The 18,652-nt window shown below is 34.8% G+C and overlaps 1 protein-coding gene across 4 annotated transcripts in view; it reads left to right on the top strand.

Moving 5' to 3' along the window:
• Positions 1–18,652, top strand: part of LOC148951742 (sorting nexin-14-like) — a 245,188-nt gene that overhangs the window by 148,003 nt on the left and 78,533 nt on the right. For all 4 annotated transcript variants that reach the window (XM_089088699.1, XM_089088697.1, XM_089088698.1 and 1 more), the window contains one exon: positions 14,020–14,167. In XM_089088699.1, coding sequence (XP_088944825.1) covers positions 14,020–14,167 — 148 coding nt within the window. The remainder of the gene's footprint in view (positions 1–14,019; positions 14,168–18,652) is intronic.

Here is an 18,652-nt window from a genome sequence, read left to right as displayed (position 1 = left end):
AACTGAAATATCCAAGAAACTCATGTTGTCATTTTATTATAATGTATGTAAGGTACAGTGGCCGAGTGAGGGACAAGTTCAAGTGTACTACGGGGACACTGATTCACTCCTTTTAAAAGTCAAAACAGACAATCTATTGAATGATTTGGAAAATGGCGAGTACATTAGCTCACGACTGGACTACACTAACATGGATGAATCTCTCTACCCAGAGCTAGTGAACCGCCAGGCCCCAAATCAATTGTTAATACTAAAATCTGAAAAGCGTAGCGATCTGATATTCAGTGATGTGTTTCCCGGTCCAAAGGTATACCGTGTGGAAACGCAAGGCCCGGATATCAAACAAGTTTGCAAGGGGGTACCTACACACTTTGTAAAAAATAATTTTGACATGAGTGTGTATAGAAACTGTGTGGAACGTAGTTTAGTGCCAAGGGCGAAAGTCAGGGAGATTCGCTCTTTACAATTTAAAAACTACACAGTTAGAGTAGATAAAAATGCTATGTCAGCCACATCGGAAAATGTATTTTTTATTTTTGTGTTTTTTAATTTTTTGCAAACCGTAAATTTTTTATTTAACGCTGTTTTTTATTTATAATATTAAATAAAAAAAATCGTTATAAAAAAATTAAATTAAATTCACTAAAAAAAAAAAAAAAGTAAACATGGGTGGGGAGGTTTTTTTGGGTATGTAGGTTTTTTTTTTAAATTCTTTTTTTTCTCTATAAAAATAATTTTTCAATGTGTGTGTGTGTGTGTGTGTGTGTGTGTATTAAAGGCAGATCAATTTACATTATTAAAGTCCGGCCCCGGTCCGGGCCCGCCCCAGGGACCCCCGGGGCCAGGGCGCTTCCCGCCCCGGCCGCCGGCCGGGCCCGCCCCCCCGGGGGGAGGGGGGACCCCCAAAATTAAAATGTTGTAAATAAAAGTGTATGATATTTCAAGTGCGCATTAGTCCAATAAATGTTGTATTTTTTTTATAAATAAATAAACAGAAAAAAAAAAGTTTATTTATTTAAGTGTTTGTTTTTTTTTTTCTATTTGGTATTTTATTTTTTTTTTTTTTTATTTTAAATATATTAAAAAAACAAGTGTATTTTTTTTTTATTCATTTTTAATTTACCTTTTTAAATGTAGTATTTTTTTTTTTAAATTATTTTAACCTTTTTTATGTATATAATAAAAGAAAATATTATTCTTTATTCTTCTTCTTCTCGTTATTATTCTTGAGCGGAGTAGTAGTAGTAGTAGTAATAGGGAAATTATTTAGTCATCAGACGGCCATAGTCTACGGTTAGTTGTCCAGGTGAACTATTGAAGGGAACATGTACCAATTTAAAACACCATTCAGATCGTTTCTGTGTGGGCCGTCAATGTCGGGCAAAACAACACTCTTAACTAAAATAATTAAAAATTGCGATAAAATTTTTGTGGAAAAACCAAAAAAAATATACTATTGCTATAGTATTTGGCAGGAGTCATACGATAAAATAAAAGCAATTGCTGCCACCATGGGATTGGTGCAGATACAATTCATACAGGGACTTGATGTTTTCAACATTATTGAACAAAACTCTTGGTTGATCATTGACGATCTGGCTGAATCTGTTGAACAATGGTCCCAGGAAATGCTACAACTGTTCACTGTTCGCTCTCATCATGAACAGATTTCTGTTACTCTGGTTCTACACAATCTCTTTCATCAGAGCAAGTGTATGCAAAAACTTGCATTGAACTGCACCTACTATATCATCCACAGATTTGTCCATGATTCTAACTCGCTTATAACTTTAAATAAACAAATATACCCGGGAGCCACCAAATTTATGCTCTCAGCATACAATCAGGCAACTAATAAATCCTACGGTTATATCCTATTCGATCTTAATCAGAATACACCCGAGAATCTGCGTGTAGTCACAGATAATTTCGACAATGAAATTACAGTATATCTCCCCGTGAATACTAAAAACAACTATTAGTCGCTATCATGACACTGAAGAAACTACATGAAAATAGACATTTGTTTTCAGTTCTAAGCAGCTCAAAACCTCCACTCAGGAAAGCAATACTCAAACATGGTATTGACAACGATTTCATTAATCTAATATCCGAACTTTGTTTAAATTTGATCGAGGGTAATGTTCAAGTGCCAGAAGTAGTTAAGCAACAGGCAAAGCAACATCGTTCCATTGTACGTACATGGGTCTCTAAAAATAAAGGAAAGAATTTCAAAAGGACACGACTTCTTCAGGCGGGCGGTAGCTTTTTCACACTTTTACTGCCAATAATTGCAGGACTTGTAAACAGTTTTCTCTAAAAGAGAGAGAGAGAATGGCAAAACCCTATAAATTGACTCCAATAGAACTCGCTCTCTCACCCGTCGAACACTTTGAGAACAATCTGAGTAAATTCCTTGACAATGAAAATATTGAGGATGATAAAAAACTGCTTTTACTTCAAGATGCACTTCGTCGAGTGGACAAACACAGGTCGTATCGGTCGAACCCCACTTCTGTTGCTGCTGACCCCAAAAAGGAATCATCTCCTCAGCATTCTGCTGGTGGAACACAATTGAAGAAGTAGGAATTGGATTCGATTGTAATTAAATTTGTAAATCTATTCCCCCACTCGTATGGTGAACAACGTAAACGACTCCTAGCCTATCTCTTGGAAAGTGATCACATTCAAGTTGAGAGCAATGGGGCAGGGATTATAATTCAGGGCAAGAGCTATAATCTACTTGATTTAATCTATGATATGGTTACAAATCGTAAAGGACTATTATCATTTGACAGTCATCTATACAACTTTCTAAATACATTAAACTTCCACAAAAGTCTTATTGGCAATAGACAAATTCTAAAAAAATTAAATGAACATGCATCATCATCATCATCATCATCATCATCAACAACAACAACATTGACACCATTAAAATATGAACTTGAAGAAGAAGATTTCAAATCAATTTTGGAAAATACTAGCACACCGCTGATAGCTAGACAAAAGCGAAGACGTATCAAGTCATCATCACCACCACCACCACCATCACTGGGCAGTATACAAAAGGGTAGCGGACGTTACACAACGTGTTTACGTTGAAAATGGTTGAAGTTCTGAAAGGTGTTTATGAAAGTATTGGTGAGGTGGGGAGTTTAAGGTCCCCCACAACTCTTTCCAAAGTCACTGGTATTCCCACTAAAAATGTACAAGACTATCTACAGAATGAAACAAGTTACACTCTGCATAGAAATCATAGACTTCGTGCAAATCAATATCGAAAAACTAAAGCCTTTTACCCGTTGCATATAATGCAAGCAGATCTCCTGACTCTAGATGAGGTTCAACGGCGTCACAATACACCTTACAAGTACATTCTACTTGCAATCAGTGTTTATAGTCGTTATGCATATGCAATTCCATTGCGATCAACGAGAGGTGTTGAAGTTGCTCAGGCCATTGAAAGTATTCTCCAACAGGATACGTATAAAAAAAATTCAAACGGATCAGGGTAGTGAATTTGTTAATCCCCATGTTGCAAAAGTACTAGAGAAATATATTACACTGCTCTATCATACTCACAGTCCTATAAAGGCTGCATTGGCCGAACGATTGATAAGAAGTATTCGACTTTTAATTTCAAGATATTGTACATTGAAAAATACATCGGCTTTTATTCATGATCTTGATAAAATCATGTTGATTTATAATCAACGACCTCATCGATCATTGTCCAACTCTACGCCAACGGAAGTTCATCATTCTGATCATGATACAATTGACACCTTTCTTAAACAGTATTCCAATGAATCGTCGGCTGTCAAGAAGAAGAAGAAAATTAAATTCAATGTTTGTGATACTGTTCGAAATAATAGAACAACTAATGTTTTTAAAAAGGGTAATTACTTATGGTCCACCGAACTTTTTAAAGTGGCAGAAATCCTAGACACCAAACCAATAACTTATCGCCTGCGTGATACCAAAGATGAAGAGATTCTCGGCGGCTTTTATGCCTATGAATTACAAAAAGTTAAAAATGTCAGTGAAATCTATCAAATTGAAAAGATATTAAAGACACGTACTCGTGGGGGTAAGAAACAGTTACTTGTTCGATGGCTAGGATACAACTCTGATTTTGATTCTTGGATCGGTGTTGAAGATATTGACAATGCCCATTGATTTCTATGTAACTTTCATGTCCAACGTTTCCGATCCTCTCTACAATGACTTGAATACGACAATTGATTTTTGGACAAAACTCTCACCCGCCGTCAAATTTGACGGTGCATATTAAGTGGCTCTTGTCGACTGTATCCTCAAAAATACTTATGACATCCTGAGAAAGGGTCGTAAATATGAAATAAAAATACGACCGTTTGAATTCGGTGATGAAGGTGCAATGGCAACTTTTGACTCTAATCAGTACCCTATTGCTAACATCCCCTACAGGGAATACAATAACATGCATGAACTCTGTCGAGTTATCAACAAAAAAATTGCAAGTCGAAAAAAAGGTGGTTTCACTTTCAATTATTCGACGGAACATAAGAGAATTTATGTCACCAATCCATTTGAGAATGAAAGAATTTTCCTCAATGAGAATTTACGTGAGGTTCTTGGTTTTAAAAACCATATTATTAAGACATAAAATTTCAGTGGTATTAACCATGTTATCTATGCAGACTATTCACCCAGCTTCTCCACGGACACTTGTATATTTCTCTACGCTTCATTTGTGGAAACATCTCTGGATGGTAATTCAAATGTTCCCCTCCTACGAGTTCTTGAACGAAAAACCAATCAAGAACATGTTCACCACTGCAATATAAAGCATCTTCATTATATTCCCTTAAACACTTCCTATTTGGAACTCTTTCAGTTAACACTAAGAACTGAATTAGGTGATCCAATAGCAATTTCAAACGGCCTAGCAGTTATTACATCTCATTTTCGACCCATTGTCAACGACAACGACGGTACAATAACCTAAACAATGAACAATAGAAGAACTCCATTTGTCTGTCCCGATATTGACTGTTATGTTGGTGCTTTGAGTCCACGTCAAATAGGCAATGGATTGGACTATTACAAGGGGCGTACTACAATGTCTGGCTATGGTCTTGGTAGCTGGTTTGCTAGGCTATTTCGTTCTGCACTACCCCTTGCCAGAAAATATCTTGTACCTGCTGCGTCGAATTTTGCTGTCTCCACACTACAGGACTGGGGTTCGGGCAAGAATTTCAAGGAGAGTGTTAAGGACAATATTAGATCTTCAGCAAGAGCCATTGATGAACAATTAAAATCTCGACAACATGGGGAGGGATTGAAAAGGATGCGTTCGCATCATTCACTCATCAGTCTCCAGCCAGGCAGGAAGCAAATGACATCAACAAGGACTTTGAGGAATAAAACAACGAAGTCCAATAAGCAGCAGAAGAAGAAGAAAAAGAAAAAGATTGTTAGATCAAAGAAGGATTTCTTCTCTTAAGATGACTTATCTCCCTCACAAGGAATAGTATCCTTCAATCAGTTCCTCATTGAATCTATTCACTGCTGAAAATGTTGATGTCAGTGTCAAGTATGGCTAATATGAACAATTTCACCCCCAACAACCCGTCTTGGAGAATATACACTTTCAAATATTTTCCAATGAAGACTATTTCATTGATTTGTCGTCAACATTTATTGATTTAAATGTTATGGCGAAGAAAAAGTCTGATAATACAACTCCAAATCCCGGTGATGGTCTCTCCTATGAAAACTGTATTCTAAACAACCTATTCAAACAAATTAATGTATTTATTAATGGAACATTGGTGAGCACTAGCAATAATTTATACAACTATGCAAGCTACATACAATTTATGATGATGACGCCAAAGGCGTACAAGGAGATGAGAGGACAATCGCTGGGCTATGAATATCGAACAGGTGTTGATACTGACGGTGAGTTGACTACTGCAGTGACCCAGGAGTATCATCTAGTTGGAAAATTAAATCATGAGATATTCAATATATCCCAATGGCTACCCCCCAATGTCAAGATTGACATAAAGTTACAGAGGGCCTCATCGAATTTCATTCTGAGAAAAACACTTCCTGCAGCACCCGATGCACATGTCATTATCACATCGGCAATTCTCCACGTCAGAAAACAACAAGTTCTGAGCTCTGTTGCATTGGCAGTGGAAAAGCTCAGAGCCAATGGTAACAATATTAAAGTTCTTGTCCCCCATACAATCACCACTCCATGTCACAGTGCCACCGGTTCTCGTAGCTATAGCTATTCATCATTTATCAATGGAGAAATCCTATCTAAATTGGCTTTAGCCTTTGTGAAGAGTGGCAGTGACGTTGGATCCTTGACTGAATTCCCCCTTGATTTTAATTTTTTCGGTTTATCTAGTATTGTGTGCAAAGTGTATGGTATTCCACTGTACACTCTATTGTTTGACAAAAAATCCTATAGAACTCTGTATGAGTTGACCATGCAATCCCTAGATCATGACTCTCAACTATTTGAAAATGGAATAACCGATTCAATGTTTTCAAAAAATCATGGGGTTATTGTTTTGTAATTGTCTGGCATACAGGATATGACTATAGTACGAACAGGGAATGTACGTTTAGAGTGTACATTTGCCAATGCTCTGGTTGAGAGTATCACGCTAATATCACTGAGTCAATTTGAAACCTATTGGGAAATCACGCCCGACGGCAGTGTTCTACTAGATCTTGCACCATGAACACAAATCAAATAATCAATGTATTTAGTATGGATCCGTGCATGTCCCAGTACAAGTCCTATTGCATACCCTCGGAATTCATTGAAAAAATTCCAAGTGATAACAATATCCTAATCATTGTTAATAGCAGTCCATCGACTTTGAAGACCGGCCATTGGCTAAGCATCTTTCAAACAGCGAAGGATATTGAATTTTTTGATCCTCTTGGCCTATCGTATAAATTCTACGTTCCATACATCAGCAACTTTATTGAACGCAGTGGGAAAACCATTATTCAAAATCAACGAAGAGTACAGTATTTAACGACTAAGACATGTGGATTTCATGCACTACTCTTTTTCATGTTCAGATGTCGTGGCTACACCTACAAGCAGTTTCTCAACATCTACGTTGACCTACCTCAATTGAAAGACTTTCTAGTGGATAATATACTTACAAGTGTATTTAATATTGATTTTAGTGCCCTAATAATAAATTGTTCTAAAGATTTATTTGAATTTTTTTATTAATAAAAAAAAATTATATACATTATAAAACGACTTTTCTACTCTTTAGATTTCATCCACTACTAGGTATTTGTCGACAACAACTAGTGCAGGTAGATTATCTGAATTCACAGTGTACTGATTCTGATGTAGTGCAATGTCAGGGTCACATTTTCTACAGTAGAGCGTGACTTCACTCTTGTCATATCTCTTTGTATAGTCAATGATACTATTCTCATTCATTCTAAAGAATTCACATGTTTCAATTTGCTTATTTGAAGCAATATCACAAACAGTGTCCTCAAGTTGCAAATCACATTCTGTCACAGCCAAATAAAAATCAGTGGGCTTATAATCATAACACCCAGTGTCTTCACAACGATGACATAGAAACCATATTCTTTTGCTGTTCCAACAGTTGAATCGTTGACCCGGGTCCTCCTCCCAGAACAATCTAAAACCACGACGATACCAATCTCGTAGCAATAAACTAAAATCACGGTTAGGATTCTTTCCAATCATACTGGGATATGTACTCTCCCACTGCTTACATTTTTCATAATGACAATTGGAGCATAGGTGGCCTCTAGGATGAGAGTCACACACCTCTTCAAGACAGGAATTACAACCTTTAATTTGTACAGCATATCCTCTGTGCAATTTACACGGATTGCATAATCTACACTTTTCATCATACTCATCAATCATTCTGCAATTCTCACATGATGACCAGCTGCCCTGTGTGTACATACATAACGGAAATTTATGAAAAATTTTGTCATGTGTTGACGCTCTCACTACCACAATGAAACTGAGCTAGCAAAAAAAAAAAAAAAAAGTCTGAGAGATAGAGAGAGGAGTAAATCATCCTTGAGCACCATCTTTCTTATGAAAAAAAAAAGTCCTAAATTTCTAAACTAATGTTTAAAAGCATATAAACAATATAATTTTGTCGTTTCGTAATAAATATATCAATAAATTGTGTAAATGTATTTGGACCACGATGTAGAAGCTTCATGCAATAGTCTAATGATGGAGAATAAGTTTTCATTATATCAACAAGCATTCCTCGATAAAATATCCTCCTTTTAATAGAAAACTCTAGAAAATCATCATCTAGAATCAAAATTTTTTCCATAATAATTAGATTCCTCATGACTCAATCTTTCTCGAATCTATTCATTTTTTTTTTAGTCATAAATCTCTCACAACCAACTACAGACTAAACAGAATCTATTTTTTATACTTTATGAAATATACGCCTGTCTACTATAGAAAGAAAAAAAAAATAAAATTGATTTATAAACAGTTTTATTGAACATAATTACAATAATAATAATATTCACTGATGCATTTTGTTCTCATCAATATATTTCGATAGAACATCTAATGCTGACCGAAGTTTATTTATATGGAGAATATTCACTTTTCCAGCAAAACACAGCTGCTCCTCCTGCTTAAATTTGCTTAATGATATCACGAATCTCGCATACATAATGTCCCATTCAAGACATAGTCTACACCCAGCGGTTATTACCACATCCATATGGGGTAGTCGTATCTGGTTGCTGCTGTTGCTGCTGTCGGATCCATCTTTAATATCCAATAGTATAAATACATCACTCATTTTTTTTTCACTAATATCCACTCAAATAAACTATTCTCTCTCTCTGAATTATAGTATATTACTAACATGAACGAAAATGAAAATTAATCCTTATATCCGAATCCAGCTACTAATCAAGGAGTTAGTGTGACCGTCGCTCTCTCTCTCTCTGGCTATCCTCCAAAAATGGGTGTCATAATAGAAAACATGTCTATCAACCCATGTAGAGTTCATTGTAATAGGCAAATGACCCTGGTAACCGTCCAATGCATTGAAAACTTACATACATATCTATGCCTTAGGCGTAGGTTTCCTTGTCCCCTTTCAACCTTTATACGACTTACTACTACCAAGTTAAGGCCCATTTTTGGAAATCAAGAGTCAATAAAAAAAAATGTCAAATTTTTGTCTTTTTTTAATTATCTTTGCTTTTTTTAAATAAAATTTTCCCTGAGTTATTCCCGTGTTTCTTTTTTGAGTTGTTAAAAGCTCATCACAGTGGGACTTTACTACTACCGACATTTAGCTAGCGCTAATTTGGGCCAATCAGATTTTTCATAGGTTTTTCTGATTGGTTGAAAGATCCTACCAAAAATTCTGATTGGCTAAAAGTAGCTCTAGCTAAATTTCGGCATTAATGAAATCTTGTTGCGAATTAGAATAAGAAATAGTTTAAAACAAGGACCAAGTGCTGTTCATGTTTATTTTGCTGTTTTGTATGTTTATTTTGCTGTTTTGCCGTTTTGTAAATTTAAATTACCTAAGATTGAACTCGTGTCATTTTAGACTATAGGAGAAACACAGAAAAATATTGCCATCTTGGGAATATTTACACGTAACTTTAATGTATACCAAAAAGAACTCAGGGGTTTCTCAAATCTATCTTTGGATAAAAAAATAATTTTTGTCCCTTCCTATGCCTCATTTGTTCGGCACGTATTCTTTTACGTCAAACTTGGCGCCCAGGGAGTTAGGGCTGTTGGTTTTGGAATGATCAAGGGCAACACATTCTTAGTCCATTTCTGGGCTCCCTAACAGCCTCCCTCTCTTGACCAAAATGTATTTGACCAAACTGGGCTCCGTAGCCCAGTCAATGGTTCCTGAAAGTTTTAAGCCAATCGGGAAAAAGGAATTTTTCCCTATGCGCAGGGGGGAGGACTATGCCTACAAACTCACGTTTTTATTGTTTATTAGGGTTAACCTAGCCCAGGGACTTGCGGTTTTAAGTTTCAATCTGTTCAGAATGAAAGAATATAATAGTGGTCCTTTTTGGACTCAAATTTCAAATGATTAATTTTCTTGTGAATCGGGATCTCGATTCAGATATAAGTTTAAAGCCAATTAAGAAAGGAACTTTAGCCTGTTTTTAGGAGGCTCAGTTCGTCGTAATGAACTGTAAGTAAGGAGCGACCCGGTTCAATAGTAACCGAAACTCCAAAAACCGGAATTTTGATACCATATATACATCAATAGAAGCAGATTTTATTGCTGATTTCAAATATATAAATTTCATTAAGTTTAGTCTTGCCCATCAAAAGTTACGCGCCTCAATTTTCAAAAGATAATTTGCCTTATTTTCCAAAAAAGGAGGAAACACCCCCTAAAAGTCATAGAACTTTAATTAAAGTCACACCATCAAATTTAACGTGTAAGAAAACCCTACTTAAGAAGTTTCAAGCTTCTATATGCAAAAAAGTGGAAATTTGTATTTTTTGCCAGAAGAAAGATCACGGACGAGTGTTTATTTGTTTTTTTTTTTAATTTTTTTTTCACCAGGGGTGATCGTATCGATCCAGTACTCCTAGAATATCGTGAGAGGACTCATTCAAACGGAAATTAAAAGTTCTAGTTCCCTTTTTAAGTGACCGAAAAAATTGGAGGGCAACTTGGCCCCCTCCCACGCTCATTTTTTACTGAAGTCACCCAATAAAAATTTCGAGATAGCCATTTTATTCAGCATAATCGAAAATCTAATATATATGTCTTTGAGAATGACTTAATGCCACACAGCTCCCGGGGGAAGGACTGCAAGTTATAAACTTTTCCCATTGTTTACATATAGTATTGGTTAATGGGAAGTATACAGCTGTTTCAGGAGGGATTTTTATGGAGGGGGGGGGGTTGGAGGAAGGGGTTACGGGGGAAGATTTTTTCCTTGAGGAGGTTTCCTTGGGGGAAGGGACATTTCTATGACGGCGGTCCCGGATTTCCCAGCATTATTTAAAAAACGATCAGACATTAAATAAAAAACAAGTTTTTTTCAACTGAAAGTAATGAGCAACATTAAAACTTAAACGAACTGAAATTATTACGTATATGAAGGGGTTCGCCCCTTAGTCAATACCTCGCTCTTTACGCTAAAGTTTTTTTTTAGTACTTTCAAAAGAGATATCTATTCTAATTAACCGGCCTGTGTGACTCAGGGGTTGGTGATTAGAACAAAATTCGAACTTTAGCGTAAAGAGCAAAGTATTGACTAAGGGGCAAACTCCCTAACATACGTAATAAAAACATACGAATATAGAAGTTCGTTACGTAAGTTAGTTCGTAAGTTACGTCAGAACAAAGTTTTGAGAAAGCCATTTAGCAAGAACAAGTAAAATTAATATGCAAATTTCGTTTTAATTATTCATGTACGGTGAGCCAAAATCAAAGCTAAATTAATTCTAAAACGTTCAGAAATTAAAATAAAAAAAAACAAGTTTTTTAACTGAAAGTAAGGAGCGACATTAAAACTTAAAACGAACAAAAATTATTCCGTATACGAAAGGGGCTGTCTCCTCCTCCACGCTTCGCTCTTTACGCTAAAGTTTGATTCTGTCACACAACTTTATTTTTTAAAACAATATAAAACTTTAGCGTAAAGAGCGAGGCATTGAGGAGGAGACAGCCCCTTTCGTATACGGAATAATTTTTGTTCGTTTTAAGTTTTAATGTCGCTCCTTATTTTCAGTTAAAAAAAACTATTTTTTTTTATTTAATTTATAGATATACTCAATTTTTATTATTCAAGACGTTTGGAGAATAAAAAAGTTGTTTGACCTTTTTTCGTGCTCTATTTTTGTTAAAACGAACATATTTTTTATTCCAATTTTTTCTTCTGCATTAAAGCCCCCTTTGCTCATGGGCTTAAGGATATAAGTTTCAAGCCGATGTGAAAACAATAACTTTTTTTCCCTTTTTTCAGGCCCTATTTTTGAGCCTCCTTGGCCGAGAGATTTACGGATATAAGTTGAAAATCGATAAGGGACAGATACTTTTTGTACAATTTCTGGGCCCTCAAGCCCCCGCCTACCCCCCTACCAGAATAATCTGAGACCTGTTGATTTGGGAAAGGCTCCCCTTGAAGTTTCAACCCGATTGGACTGCCAAGTTCAAATATGCCTGTCTTTTCTACTGTAAAACTTAGTTTTGGGCACTGGGAAGTTTGCGTAATTTAGGGGGCTCACTTTGAGGTTTTGTGGGATAGGTCATTTTGGACGTAATGTTTATCGAGTCTTTCAACTATTGTGGGCTGTATTTCAACTGAAATCTGATCCTACGCTGTAGCGGTTTTGGGGGGTCTGGGAGCAAAGATTGCATGGAGAACATAGGGCTGATCTCCAATCGCATTTGGTCCTGTGTAAAGGCAGTAGAACTTTCGGTTTCTGATTAATTGAGTCCTGTCCCTAGTTTCCACGACCACTTCTTCCAAATAAAATGGCCAGAAAAAATTAAAAATACATATTACATGGGATGCACTTTGCTCTTTACTTAGTCAACGCTAGCGTTGGGTCTGAAAGAAAAAGGCATTTACTTACTCCATTTTTCTATTTTACTTGTACGTGGTATGGGATCTTTTTTGGATTAGTTTTTCGAGCCCATCAGATAAAAGACTATGACATCTTCGAATTTGGAACCTATGACTTGCATTACAGGGAAAGGGATAATGCTGTTCTGCTTGCTTGCCATCTCCATCCCCTCCTTATGCTGACCCTCCCCTCTTTCTATGATATATTACGCAACAAAGGCTGAGAAAGCTGTGTTGCAAGTTTTTTTTTTTATTATACGGTATCTATTCAGGTAATAATTCTATAATATATTACGCAACAAAGGCTGGGAAAGGCATGTTGCAAGGTTTTTTCTATATTATTTGGTATCTATTCAGGCAATAATTCTGATATATTACGCAACATAGGTTGAGAAATAAACTTTTGCTCCAGTTTTAGGAGTACAAACCAGTAACTGAGGAGAAGAGAGTTGATCATAGGTTCATAGGTCCCTCAGTCATAGGTTCCTTTCTCCATGCCTATCCCCGAGAGGGAAATCCTGATTGCGTGGCCTCATAGGAGCACAGGGTGGACCTTTCACGAGTTTACCTAACCAAAACTATTACTGCTAAAACGCTGCAGAGTGAACTTGAGGAGTGGTGCCCCTCGAGGAAATTATAGGCTAGTAAACGACATAGCATTTGCACTGAGTTCTGATAACGCTGTTCTGCTTGTTTGCCATCCTCTCTAACCCTCCTTATGCTGACCCTCCCCTCCTATACTTAAGTTTAATTTAGCTTTTGTTGAAAAAAGAAACTGATAGGATTTATGCAACAATTTTTTCACGTTTTTGAATGAAATGCAATATGATTTAAACCTTACCTCTTGGTGAATTAGTCAAAATTTACCAACTGTTAAAACCTACCAAGTGGATATATAGTTTAAAATCATAATTTATTGCTTGCTCACAGAAATCTTTTTAAAGTAAAAACTTTCATTTTAAAGACGGCGAATACACTTTAACCCGCGAAGAAGCTTCGGATATAACATGCTAAAAACAAATAATTCATTGTATTAATATCTGTTGTACGTTATTTTCTGTGTTATGTTACAATGAGAACGAGGCAAATTTAAAAGGAACTTTTAATAAAGGCAATAACTGGCTCGAATGCATTTTTAAGTCATTAATTGTCGTCAGTTGACAGACAAAAACTATGATCTACACTGTAACTTTACCTTTTTTCTAATTATTTCATTCGTCGTCGTTTTTCGATGGGGCTGAGTTGAAATTGGGATGATGTGAGTGGTGGCTAAATTCCATCAGGATTGAGTTAAGTCGGATCGGGTTGCAGTGGATCTATAAGAAAAAACAAAAAAGTACCTTTATTTATATGTATTTCCTTTATTTCTAATGAAAAATACTTTCATAGTGTGAATCTGAAGGCAGAAGGTGTGTCTATAAATCGAATAATTGGACAGAAAATAAAAGGAGTCTTGAGGGCATCCTCGCCAGTTGAAGGAGAACTTCTTGGCGATGAAGAAATAGTTGGACAAGAGTTGACAGAATCATCAGATTTCGTGAGTTTTTCGTTTTTTTTAACGTATTTTTTAGGGGATGAGGTTTTTTTCAATTTACCTTTTGAGTTGCTCATTTTTTAATTATTTCAAGTCCTTTTTTGTTACGAAGGTGGATTTTTTTTCAATTTGGCTTGTGAATTGGTCATTTATTTAAACTTTTTTGTCCACCAGTATTCATCCTTTTATTATTCCCTTTAAATTAAAAAACATTTATGTTCATTAGCTATCATTTACAAAAACAACGCATTATTCAACTGGTTCAAGGAAATTTGGATTGTATTTGATAAATTATGATGGATCTTGTTTGTTATTATGATATATATATATATATATATATATATATATATATATATATATATATATATATATATATATATATATATATATATATATATATATATATATATATATATATATATATATATATATATATATATACATATATATATATATATATATATATATATATATATATATATATATATATATACTATATATATACCTATATATATATATATATATATATATATATATATATATATATATATATATATATATATATATATATATATATATATATATATATATATATATATATATATATATATATATATATATATATATATATATATATATATATATATATATATATGGTCGTGAACACCAATGACTGTATACATTTTCTTATGGCTGATTAAAGCATCTATTCAGTTATATTTTATTTAGAATAAAATCATTGAAAACGGGAAAGAGCCAAAATTCTAGTCAATCCCGAGTTTTCTAACAATTGAAAGGTGAAAACCCATTTTGGGGGCTCCAAAATGTGTCTTTCTCTGATTGTCTCTAAACTTTCCGAGTAAGTAGACACAGATTCCCAGGGTTGGTAGCGCCCGGGGAAAATTATATACAACAAATTTCATATCACTGCCTGTAATACAAAATGTATTGTTAATTTTTTTAATTTAATTTTAATTTTTTTTAATTTTAATCAGAACCCATTTTTTTCTGATTGCCCAAAATCAATCCAATCTTTCAACCCTTGAATATATGAATATCAGACGGTACATTGAAATCGAATTTTGGGACGTAATCAGAGAACTACATTATTTAGAATTATATTGCAACGTTAAAGGGCTAAATCCTTGAAAAGCTACCTACTCTGTGAAATCAGATTTGGAAAGAAAGAAAGATTTATTTAAAAAAAAGATATATATCAACAAAAAATTATTACTTCCTCCCCTAAAAATCAAAGCTTGTCCGTGGGGGAGGTAGAGAAAACAAGATCCTTAAAACAAAGAACACTTGTCCACCAATACCACTAATACCATTATACTAAACAATAAATACAAAATAATATCATATATTATACTTCCCCTGGGAACATCATATCAACAAAACCTCCACCAAAAGTCAATCAATTAATCAATCAAAACTCATATTCAGCAAAAAGCAGTTCCTTAATGATTTTTTTTAAAAATATTGGGGTCAAGAATAGTCTTAATATCACTATTCAAGCTATTCCATTTCCGTGTACCTCTATAAAAAACAGAAAAACATGAACGGGAAGATATACCTCTAGGTACACAGAAGTCCGCGCTACCCCTTGTATCATGAGAATAAACAGTAAACCTAATGGACAATAAATCATCAAAACAACCAAGCTGAACATCCTGCTGCAGTCCAAAAATAAACCACAATACATAGAACTCACGAAGGCCTGCAGCCGGCAAAATTTTAAAGTTCGGTGAATTTTTCGAACAGACTTACGTGGAGATATACCGGCTAAAATTCTTACGGCATGATTTTGTAGAACTCTTATTGGTTTTAGGATAGAAGAAAAAGTAGAGAGCCAAATACTCGAGCAATAAAGTATATACGGGTGTATTAAAGAAAAATAAAGATGGCGAAGGACAGATTTGAGAAAACAATGTTGGAGTTTCTTCATTATACCTAGATTTCTCGCCAGAATTTTGCTAGTTAAAGTTACATGTTCCTTAAAAGATAGAGTTTCACCTATTACAATCCCAAGGTATTTAAAAGACGCAGTCCGTTTTATAACGTCATTGGGCATATCTAATTCCTTGATCCATGGGTAAAAGTTTGATGATTGCGAGAAAATAATAAAGTTAGACTTAGCCATGTTAATCCTTAATTTATTTACCTTCAGCCATGTTATAATTCTATTAACTGATTCCTTCATGAAAATCTGCAGCAGCTCCGCTGTCTTAGCTGTGCTAATGGCTGTTGTGTCATCAGCAAAAAGTGAAACTGTTCCATCTCTCGGGTTTACCGTTAGTTCATTTATTTTATAGCAAAAAAATTATTCAGACAAGTTGGTAAATCATTAATAAATATCAAGAATAATATAGGACTAAGAACTGATCTTTGCGGAACGCCTACTTCAATATACTTTTTTTCGGAAGAAGAATCATTCAGTTGGACATACTGATAACAATTACTTAAAAAACTTCTTAAAAAATTTAATGATTTACCCCTCAAACCATACACCTTACGACTTCTTAAGTAGAAGTTTATGATCCACAGTGTCGAAAGCTTTCATCAGATCTGAAAATATAGCACCTATTTTAAAACCTTTATTTAATAACTCATTAATAATAGTTGTCAAATAAATCATCGCCTGTTCCGTTGTCCTTTTTATACAGAACCCAAATAGTGTGTCTACCAATAACCTGTGATTCTCCACATAACTGATCATTCTAATACTATAGCTCTTCTCTAAAATAAGAGAAATGATGTGTAAAACAGATATCAGCCTATAGTTTCCTGTGTCGTTTTGAATACCACCCTTATGAATTGGGGTCACATGGGCAACTTTAAAAAAGTCTGGGAATTTTCCTTCATGAATACACTCATTAATTAACCCACAAGAAACTTCAGCTATAACAGGAAAAATACATTTAAGTGTTTTTAGAGTAATATGATCGCTACCAGATGAATTACTACGCAACCCATAAATAATTGTTTTAATTTCATCAACTGTTAGAAGTCTAAGGTGAAGAGATACATCAATCGGGTCCCTCAGTAAGGACTCGAACGTTGAATCGCCACTATCAAGTACAACTGACATAGCTATATTTAGACCAATATTCAAAAAATAACTCTGAAATTCATTGCATATGTCCTTTTCAGAATTCAAAGTCTTTCCCATTACACTAACTATTTCATCAGGTACACTATTTATTTTTAATCCAATCACTTCTTTTATTAGTCCCCAGGTTTTCTTAGGGCATCCTTCGACCTCCTTAAACTTTTTCTCAAAATATTTCTTTTTTTTCATTTCTTAAAATTGTATTCAATCTACTTCAATACATTTTATATAATTGCTTATTTTCTTGTGTCGGGTTAATTATTTGAGCTCTAAACAATTTATCTCTTACATTTATTTGCTTCAAAATCACTGGACTAATCCAAGGTTTTTCATTTGAGTGCTTTCTACTAAACAGTTTCAATATGACTGCTTGACTTATCAAAACCTACAACTTTTCATACAATAAAGCAAAATAGGAATTTGCATCCTGAACTTTGCCTAAAACATCGCACCAATCCCCCTCTTCTATGTCATTTCTCGGTTTGACTATCGCATTTTTACTGATCACTGGAATGCTTGATTTTTTGCCTTTAAACGCCCTCGTTAGAGTTCTAAAGCTAGCTGAAACCCCAAAGTGGTCAGATACATCGTTGATAATGACCCTGGGACGACTCAGGGGCATATTAGGAAGGAAGTTATCCAGAAGCTTAGCTGATGTTCCCGTAATTCTTGTAGGGATATTTACACAAGGATGAAACCCATTGGATAAACTTGTATTAATAAATTCAATGCAAGCAGATCACTGATCTATAAGGTCAATATTGTAATCTCCGATAATAGAAAATGGCATAGAGTTAATAGGGAGTTTTAATAGTTTTTCTTTAAATAGGTCCATAAAGTCTTGGAGTAGGCTCTGTGGAGGTCTATATGCTACAACAATGCAAGAATTCAAATTCTCTCTAATTATATGTAAAACAAAACACTCGCAATATTTCTCTCTATATATTATAAGATCTTCTCTTATTGAAACCTTATAATCAGCCTGAATATAAGCTGCTAGGCCTCCATGTTGGTAATACTCGCGATCTCTAACACATAAATTATAAACAGGGATATGCAGTAATTGCAATTTATTATCATTTAATCACGTTTCAGTTAAAGCGATCACCTGAAGGACCTTAGTATTTGTTGATTTAGAAAAAAAATTATGCACAGAATTCAATCTTTGACAATCAAAATAAAAAATGTCAAGGCCAAAATCGCCTCATCACCATACAAGGATAGTACCCCTTCTGTAAAAACCTACCTTGATGGCTCATTTGTGAAAATCTCAGTAGCATTAATATCTAAAATTCTATCTATTCTTTCATTAAACTGGATGGAAAAATCAAACCTTCGACTTTCAAGTTGCAGGCCATTGCTGTTCCCAGGAGGTG

Source organism: Artemia sp. Qi Xiang Cuo, chromosome 5 (assembly GCF_049724085.1).
Source record: "Artemia sp. Qi Xiang Cuo chromosome 5, ASM4972408v1, whole genome shotgun sequence".
Classification (NCBI taxonomy): Eukaryota; Metazoa; Arthropoda; class Branchiopoda; order Anostraca; family Artemiidae; genus Artemia; species Artemia sp. Qi Xiang Cuo.
The sequence above is the reverse complement of the archived record's forward strand: the minus strand, read 5'-3'. Positions and strand labels throughout refer to the sequence as shown.